General features: G+C 31.8%; 1 protein-coding gene across 1 annotated transcript; it reads left to right on the plus strand.

Annotated features, from left to right (window-relative positions):
* The first annotated feature begins 6,235 nt into the window (after positions 1-6,235).
* On the plus strand, positions 6,236-9,596 carry LOC132747986 (uncharacterized). Its single transcript, XM_060737524.1, has 3 exons — positions 6,236-6,857; positions 7,690-7,829; positions 8,091-9,596. Exons 1-3 carry the CDS (start codon positions 6,287-6,289, stop codon positions 8,943-8,945), a joined length of 1,566 nt encoding a protein of 521 aa, XP_060593507.1. The 5' UTR covers positions 6,236-6,286; the 3' UTR covers positions 8,946-9,596.
* Positions 9,597-9,798: the final 202 nt, after the last annotated feature.

Below are 9,798 nucleotides of genomic sequence, written 5' to 3' on the forward strand. Positions count from 1 at the left end.
TTATAAGCGACATATGCTACAAATTCGTAAAGTTTCTATTTGTATGGATTGTTTGTAAGTCCATGTCTAATTCTATTTCTCAGTATTTTCACTGTTGTGTAACAGCACTCTTATTTCTATATCTCTATATCACATTCGTCACTTTCTTTTACTAAAAGTTGTTCTGTTTCTTTTTAGTAAGTACGTCATCATCTAGCGAATTCTAGTATCCCTTTTTCCTGAGTGTTTATTTTGTCTGTTTCCTTGCATAAGACTTATCATGGTCTGATAAGACTTTAAATTTATTTGCTGTTGATATTTGGTTACTTAACAGCAATGTAAAACAATTTGTTATTTTGTTGACGACCTTTTTGTTTTGCTGAATTGTGTTTGTCTTTCCGATGAATAGGCATTTGAAGGTTTCTGTTGATGTGGACACCATTTGGGTTTTGTTAAATTTAATTGGGGGATATAACACATCTTACAGTTAGTGTTTGGCATTTTACTAGTTTTCCATAGAAATCGTGTCAAATTGTTAAAAAAAAGAAGTCTGCAATATTGATATTTGATATTAAATATTTAATATTGTATTTACGTATAATCTAATTTACAAGATCTCGATCTTTTGGTTTCTTCATGATCTTTTTCAGTTTTCTCTGAATCAGTTTTCTTATTTTCTTTCTTTCCGGCAGTAGTGTTTTATATTATTGTGATTCGTATGGTGGCTGATTTCTGTCATTTGATTTTCTCGCATCTAAGGGCTGTAGGGCCCTGTCAGGAAATAACGACATGAAAAATATTGTTTCCGCTCTCTCATTTTTTCGTATTGTCACGATTAAAGGTCACGGTCAGGCAATAACAACAAAACAAAAAGTTTAAACCCAAAGTGCTTTAAACAGGACTGGTACGTATACATATGCATTTTAACATTTGATAAACGACCGCGCTTTGGAGTTATATACACTAAATCAATAAAAATGAATTTTAGTGATATTTTAAACTAATTTCTTGTAGTTGATGCCAATGCTAAACTTTGAAAAGGAATTGAAGTAGGCGAAATGTATTAAGTCGTTTAAAAAATATTATTATATCTGTGGGTTGTTATTTGAAATAAATTATATTTTTATATTCAAAACATGTATTGGTCTCATACGAAAGAGGCATTGTATTAAGTTATATTTAAGAAATAATATCGGTCTCAGCGGTGTTTATCGACTATTTAACACCGGTTTGAAGTTTTGATCACAAAGGCCGTAGGCGCTTATTTTTTTTCGCATCAAAACGACAAAACCGGTTATAAATAGCCGATAAAGACCGCTTAGACCGTTGTTATTTCGATAATAACAAGATAAAATAAGGAAGATCGCTAATGTTATTTTTTGAAGTGGGAATAACTTCCGGTGCCGATTCTCGTATTACGATGTTCGATTTTGCACCTTACTGTAATGTCGCTAAGATAAATAAATTATTAAACAAAAGCGATTATAACAAAAAAGGTTATTTTATTTCAACAATAAAAACTTACTTCTTACAATGGATTGTATTGTGTTTACATCACTGCCCCATTTATAAATCTTGTATGTTTGAACTGACGTCTGCGTTTATGAATGGGTTGTTTACTTAGGATGACATCATCACGCTGCTTACGGATTGGCGCCGTTTTACCAAAATATTTATTAACAGTTTACTGATATAGATCAAATATGTGGCGTTAGTGTATATGAGATATTACTTCGGTATTGTATGAAAAAGAAACATTATAAGAACTGAAATATAAATAAAAATGTTTTTTTTTTTATTGTTGCTTTAAAAGGGTTTATAAACTATATAATCGAGGGAGAAAATATAACAGCCACATATACAAGTAGTCCCTAACCAGTGTTTATTGGCAGTTTAACATCGTTTTTTTTCCTTCTTTGTCTATAGTGCAAAATCACGAGGAGTGTTAGAATTTTCAGTATAAGTTGACGCAAGCTTAGTGTAATTCTATGTACAATCTATAATAAAATATAATATCCTTGTATGATAAAAAGTAGTTCTTAATCAGTTTTAGTTTATCTCACATACATGTTATCGTGTATTATGTAGTCAATATGGCGTTTTCGGAACCTCATCTAAGATCGAACATCTAAGTTCGAATTGTTGCCTTCTAATGTCTAACTCGAAACGGCCCCAATAAGCTTCCAAAGGTCATTGTAGCCGATAATTTATAATCTAAATTGTACCTATTTCTACACCAATTAATAATATATAGAGGATATTGAATCAAAATTGTATGAATTATTATTGTAAAATCGAAATTGCTATTTTCTACCTTCCGATCTTTTTTTCAATGAAATCGAGTGTTCTCTCCTTTCTGACGTTTATCACTGAAGTAATTAAAATTATATTTTGTTCAAGATGTACAATGTAATCATTTATTTTACAAATGATTTGGTAAAGTTAGTATAGGTTTTTGTATGTAAGTCGGTATAAATGAAAGTGAATTTCTTGTCCGGCCATGAAACGTATTTAATAGAATGGATACTGATTGGTTGAAATTAATAGTGCCCAGTGTCGCATTCCCCCCCCCCCCCCCCCCCCCCCCCCACACACACATACACTAACATAAATAATTTTTAAAAAAAACAGACACTCACAAAAACATATATGAGCCGCGTCATGTAAAGTTAAAATAAATATGCTTGTATATATTCAATGAGTCCAATGAGGAAGTCGAATATTTTCACTAACTCGTTAACTATTTTCTCCCTTCGATGAGGTATATAGAATAACAAACAAAAACATACACATATTCTTTTTATAACATGATCCACGGCGCAGAAGTTTAAAAAGGAACTTTATAATCTAACGTAAAAAATTAGAAGTCACTTTATTTACGAATTCACTGTCAAAAAACAGGATAGGCCGTCGGAAATATCCTGAGAACAATACTGTTCAAACCATGTTCTGTCAATTACTTATTTCTAGCGCATATCATACGCCTCTAGAGATCTATATAATAAAAATACTACCACCGAAACTAGACGGCAAATCATCAGAAAAATACACTGTCACTAACATGCATTACATTTTTTTATATGAGCGCTTTAGACTGAAAGTAGATATCAACTCTAAATAAAGATGACACACGATGCGATTAACCAATCTTATAGTAAGAGGGCGGAGCGATTATAATGAATAGCCATTTTACAAGCGTATTTAAACCAACAAAGTCTGATTTAAGTTTGTTATTTTGTGTACCTATATTATGTAATTTGATAGAGGTATGAAGTTAAATCGTATTAGGGTTTCATAAATGGATAAAATAGATAATTACAGCAATAGCTGAAGATTATATTTTTTGGATTTTTAAAGAATACTAGTACTTAGTTTTAAGATTTTCAGTGGAATGTGTTTTAAACGATGTGATTTAAAAAGTTAATTAAAATTCTTTTTTTTCCAAACATTCATACAAGTGATGAATTTGACAATAGTTTGCTCCTTATTAATAATGATAAAGATAAAACAGGCTCTTGAAATGTACGCACATAATAGTCAATTTTTCGAAATTAGTAAAATCATCAATATAATTTCAATTTAGATTTTAAAATTTCAAAATTTTAAATATCCTGTTTAATTAATAGCAGAAATAAGTGACATAGGATCAGAATTGACTGCAAACCAAATAATCCAACCTTTATTTTCTTAATGTGAATGAGACACCACAAAGTCATAAGAGGATATTTTTAGCTCTTCAATATCTAGTTTTTACACTAAGCAATATGTGATTTATTCAATAAACGGGTTTGAAGAATAATGTAACGCGCGTGTTGAACTTACATGTGACCGCCCCAGAAGGCCAGACTACTTTATAAATACGGCGTTTACTCATAATTGCCGTATTTACTCAACAAAATAAAAAAAAAATCACACGTTGTCGTGAAGAGTTCATAAACGTTTCTATAAAAAAAAAGGTTATAAAAGTTAACTGGAAAATTAGAGGTGATATGAATTAGTTGCTGTGTCCCTATGTACTGTGTTCCCATCGTGGCACAACAAAAACCCACGAAAATAAGATGGTGAAAAGTCGGAATAACTTTCGTAATTTAAACTTTTCACCATCGGACTATCGACTTTTCATCATCGTATTTTTTTTACTTTTCACCATCGTTATTTCGACTTTTCATCGTCCTGGTTTCGACTTTCATTATCTTAGTATTGCCTTCTTGTCTGACATGCGCACATAGATCATGACAATGTATGAAAATATTTATACCAAGGTTTCAATTACAAACAAATAATAATGTAAATGGTTTCAGATCATAATGTTTGCATGAAGTTGTTACATTGTGCGTTTTCCTAATTTTAAACGTCAACTACCCATGACATCTTTATATACTAGTAGAGTGTCATTCAAAGCGAGGCAAAACCACGATGATGAATGTCGCAGGTACGATGGTGAACAGTCGGAAAAAAAACACGATGGTAAAAGGTCGTACTTCCAACATTTCATCAACGTACTATCAACCTACTTTTAACTACCGTGAATTCGTTATATCGACTTTTCACCATTGTATTTTCGTGTTTTTGTGGTTTGAGTTAATTGTGTTTCGCGATGGATCTAACAAGACAAAAATAACAAGCGAGGTCTTACGCACGCGTAAAATGGCTGCAAAGAATGGTCAGCTGTGCACAACATATCTTAAAAGGCAGAATAAAATGCTACCTAGATTAATGTCTTTAAGATCTGCGAAATTGTTGAACTTAAAGAGGAAGCGTTACGACACGAAAATGCCAGTATGTCCGTTCCAATAGTAGATCTACTCGTTTTATAAATCTGTGACAACGGGTACGCGTAAGTCAATGTCGTTATGTTTCAGGAATCCGACACGATGAGTCTTATTTATATTAAGAGAGTGTTGATTGTAATAGTTTCTTATTAATTAATTATATCCCGATTAAACGATATTTAAACTTTTAATAAACAACGACCAACGATAAAACATCAAATTTGAGCATAAACGTAGTATATAAGACATTAAAGATCATTTATGTTTTAAATAAGTATGTAACAATGTTGGTGGTGGTGATGCAACAGCTCTTACATCGATGCGTTTTGTCCAAGAGTGAAACAGCTCCCCTTTAGGTGAAGACAACGTGTCTACGCATGATTTAATCTTATCTCGTATTTAATTTCGGTAAACTACAGGCAGCTGCACAGACAATTATTTATATACTGAGATAAAGAAAAACTGTGTCTTTCCATTTGAAGAAAATGCAATTAAAAATGTTTTGCAATAAAGCCAAAAATTTAAAATTGATCATTAAGTGTAAAGCAAGCTGATGTATGTGAATGTTTTTCGGTACTAGTGTGTGTGTATGTGTGTGTGTGTGTGTGGTTTTTTTTTTGTTGTTTTGTTTTGTTTTTTTTTTTTTTTGTTTTGTTTTTTTTTTGTTCTTTTTCTTTTTTTCTTTTTTTGGCGACTCGCAAACTATATCGTGTCATTCCCAGGTAAATCATACGTTTTATTTAAAATCATCAAGACTCGGCTGTCGAATTAATGAACGACTTTATAAATTGGCTATGTACTAGCTCATTTCCACCGACGCACAATGGGATTTGAGTCAAAACTAGAAATTGTAAATAACATTTTTGTTACAAGGTATAACTAATCTTATTATGCATGAGGATAACGTCTTTTAGTTTGCTGCGTTGATTTAAAAAAAAAAGCATTGCATTGACAGAGTGGTGGAAATTTCTCTGAATTTTAAGTGAGAAAAAATTAATGAACGTTGTGAAATATAAGTTCATAAGGTGTCTGCTAATAACTTGTGAAAAAATGCTGGTGTCGGCAAAATGGTTTTGCGCAGTGCTATGGGTAGAATCTGTAAATTGAATTATTAGGGTATAGTGCGGCTGATATAAAAGTGTGTTTACATGCGCAGATATTTCAAAAATTATAATTATAATGTTCTTTATATTATGTATCGAAATAAAGTCAAACGAACGCCTTCTATGATTCGAAAAATACCCAATTTTACTATAATAGAGCTTTTGAAGTGTGATTACAAACTTCTTCACTTTTCTCCTTTAGCGTCATTTTTGCGCGGATATATTTACTGCTCACTTTGTCTATTGCTGGAATACTTCATAATATACATTTTTGTTATATGTGTTTATCAGAATATGCTCTATTTCACTTCTTACATATGTTATTTTTTATAAATGTATAACATGTTATTCATTGGTTAGTGACCGTTTGTGACTAAAGTTATTACTTTATTATCATAAATATCTTATTTATCCTTTTTTGAAAGCATCAAGATGGTTGATACACTTTATTGCACCCGTATTTTGCCAAGCAGACAGTACTTTCCATGGTATTATAAGATTAAGAGACAACTGAATGATATCCAGCAAAGATATGTCGATCTACATGAAAAGATTTACCTTAAAAGTCCTGTTACACCAACTGAAGACAACTGCTTCACTGTGTGTCGTCAGCGTACCAGATGGTCAACGGTCTTCAACACTTCTATAGAAAATGAATTTGTTCCAAATGCTGAAAATCTTAAACTTCAAACCTTCACAACAGACGAGACTTTTAACGAAGTTAACACTGGAGATGTACTTGTCATTCCATTTAAAACGGCCATGCCTTTGCTAAAACACAACATTGACCGCCAAATCATTATTGTTGTAACTGATACAAAAGAGAATAGAGATGCCAGTGAGCTAATTCAGAATCTCCGCTGCGTCAAAGTCTCGTATTTGCAGAACCTTAAGAAAGTAGCCAGTCTCACACTTGAAGAAAGTATGTTCAAACCTATGAGGTCTTATGCTGAACGGCTAGACAGTTTTTTGCACAATAATCGGAAACACAGGTCTGAAAAGGGTAAGTATGATACAGAGAAGGGTTAGTATGAGACAGTAAATGCTTATAAAACCTAAAGCAATATCGTAAAATGTGGATGGTACAAAACACTTTACTTTGAAATCATTCAACTACGCCGCTCATATCTTTAGCACATATGCAATACTATTTTCAAACATTCTATACCTTTAAATAAAAAGTCTTGGTATATTGTTTGAAAACATATTTCACTAAGTCTAGTACCTTCGTTAAATCAAAAATAGTTTGTCATGATAACATACGTTTTTATATCATGTTTTTTTTTAAAAATAATTTCAATCATTTTCGACAGTACATTTATATACATTATTTTATAATTCCAAAACTTGTTTGTCAGTCAATGATATTTATTGTATGACTTTGGTTAAATATGTTTGAAAAGGAAACATATAAAAAAAACGTGCTGCTATATACAAAAATTAAAAACGACAGAGAATACGCTTCAAACTTAGAAGATATGCACTATAAATCACAACCTTTTAGAGTAATTATACCTTAATACATTTTCTCTCTTGATCAGACAAAAAAGAAGGAACAATGATTTTTATTCATTGCTTTTGAGGAATATTCTCGTTATGTTCTGCATAGCAAAAATATAGTGTCGTCTGAATCATTTTATTCCATCTCAAGACATTTGAATTAGCTAAAAAGACTGTAATTCATTCAGTGTACACGATGACAATTTGATTGATATTTATGTATTGTTTAAACACTACAAACTACAATGATGATTACTAAATTCGAGTTTATTAATAAGGTTGCAATTAAAACATTTATGCTTTTTTTATTTTCAATAAAAGATTTTTTTCCCCAGATACAGAAATGTTTCATCATTGTAAAGATTCCGCTGAGCGTGTCTTCTTTGAAATCATTGGACTGTTCAATAGAAGCAGATTGAATGAAGACCACAAACCAGAGGTCACAGGGACTCATCAGCATAAAGTAGATGATAAGGTATAATCCTGACTTTAATTCTATAACAAAATTTTTACATCCAAATACACGTAAATGGTCAAAAAGAACGCCTCAATGGTAAAATTGGAAATGTTGAAGACTATATATTATATTATATATTTTGTCCTGTTGATATAGAAGCCATAGAAACCGGTCGACATTATATTCAAATAAGAGATAAAAACTTGTAAGTGTCAATTATATATATATGTCAAGCATATGTTAAGCTCTAATAACATATTCTCTTTCTCTTACCTTAAGGTTTTAAAGGAGTTATACAGAGTTTGTCCTAATGTTAAGAGTTGTGGATATCGATATAGTACTCTCCAGGTGTTTGTCAATGATATGTCCAATGAGAAGAGTTACAACCGCCTAATAGAAAATGTCTTAAAAGCACATGGAATTAATGATTTTAAAATCGTGCCAGCAATTTGTACATATCAATCGTTTCTTGGAGTTGGGGCGAAAGTATTGCCTACTGGAGATGTAAATCGATATGGATCATTGGGAGGTTTTGCAAAGAAAAACTCACACGACATGTGTGCATTGATTTCAAGGCATGTTGCCATCCAATCTCAAGACATGCAGGTATCCTTAACAAGTGATGATGGATCAATTCAATCAAAAATTATCCCGGAGACTGTGCCCATTGACTTTCCTGGGCCTCAATTAGATATTTCAGCTACTGAAATACTTGCATCGGATGTTTCCAGATGCGATACAAAATTTAGGTCAGAGGAAGGAATACGTATGACTGGAAAAGATTGCATTTATGACGAAACGCACTTAAGTAGTAGACGTGTCCATATTTGGGGTGCTGTGAGTACTCCAGGTCTTGGTATTATAACTATGCCTGAAATTCACGACATAAATGAAGATAATGCTTATCTCATCGTTGAAAACAGAGCAAATTCAACTACTGTCATGAGTAAAAAAGGGGACAGTGGTGCAATGGTATGTGCTGACGATGATTATGGATCAGGAGTTGAAGTAATATCAATGCTAATTGGCGAAGATACAAAAAACCCTGGGAAGTATGCAACGTTGAGAATAGATAAAGGATTAAAGCAACTTGAAAAGCAAACGGACTCCAGCTTCCGTTTATGCAAGGACTGACGACATGACACTTAGGGTTACGATAAAATGTAATTGATAAGTAATCCAGAAAGACATAAATGAAACGTAAAATAAAGGTAATACAAGTGTAAATATCAAAAGACAAAAGTTATCATCTATTCCAAAATATGCTGTCAGTAACTTTATACTTATGAAAGAATTTATACTCTACTTATGTATGACGTTATTTTTAAACAGAATATTGAAGACATTATAATTGAATTAAAATTATCGTTAAATTCTTATTTTGTGCCTCAAATGGCAGAGTGTGTGTTCTTGTTTATCCAAAGTAAACGATGATGCTGATTTTGTTGACATTAATTACAATGTACAAAAGATTTTTATATATTCTTGTTCTGAATGAAAACATTCCTAAAAGCTTATACCTGATTCGTATACAAGTGTATGTCAAAAAGTGCTGCAAAAGATATTTTGTAGAAAGATCCGATAAGTGAAACCATGTTCTTAAAATATAGTTGTGGTAATAAATCATGGAGACAAGTAGACCCTCAACAAAGATGCTCTTATATACAAAATATTGATTTGCATTGCACAGCTCCGTATGAGTGTTGAATAGATTGTTATGATATTGTTATAAGCATGGTTGTCAGATATATTTACAGTTACTTATTTACTTCATAAATTTACTTAAATACACTCTGTTTGTCTTTGTTGTTTTTTCTCTTGCTTCTTTTAATTGATGTTGCATTCAGATGTATCTAATATAGCAGCAATATCTATTCGAGTAATAGAAATACTGAATTCGCTTTTTCTTTTAAATCCCGTTTATGTTATCTAACAGTTACACAGTCTTTATCTCAACAGTTAAAAGCAAACTTCAATGGATACTGTT

The sequence above is a fragment of the Ruditapes philippinarum genome, unplaced genomic scaffold (genome assembly GCF_026571515.1).
Source record: "Ruditapes philippinarum isolate M1 unplaced genomic scaffold, ASM2657151v2 ctg7173_1_1_1_1, whole genome shotgun sequence".
Lineage (NCBI taxonomy): Eukaryota > Metazoa > Mollusca > Bivalvia > Venerida > Veneridae > Ruditapes > Ruditapes philippinarum.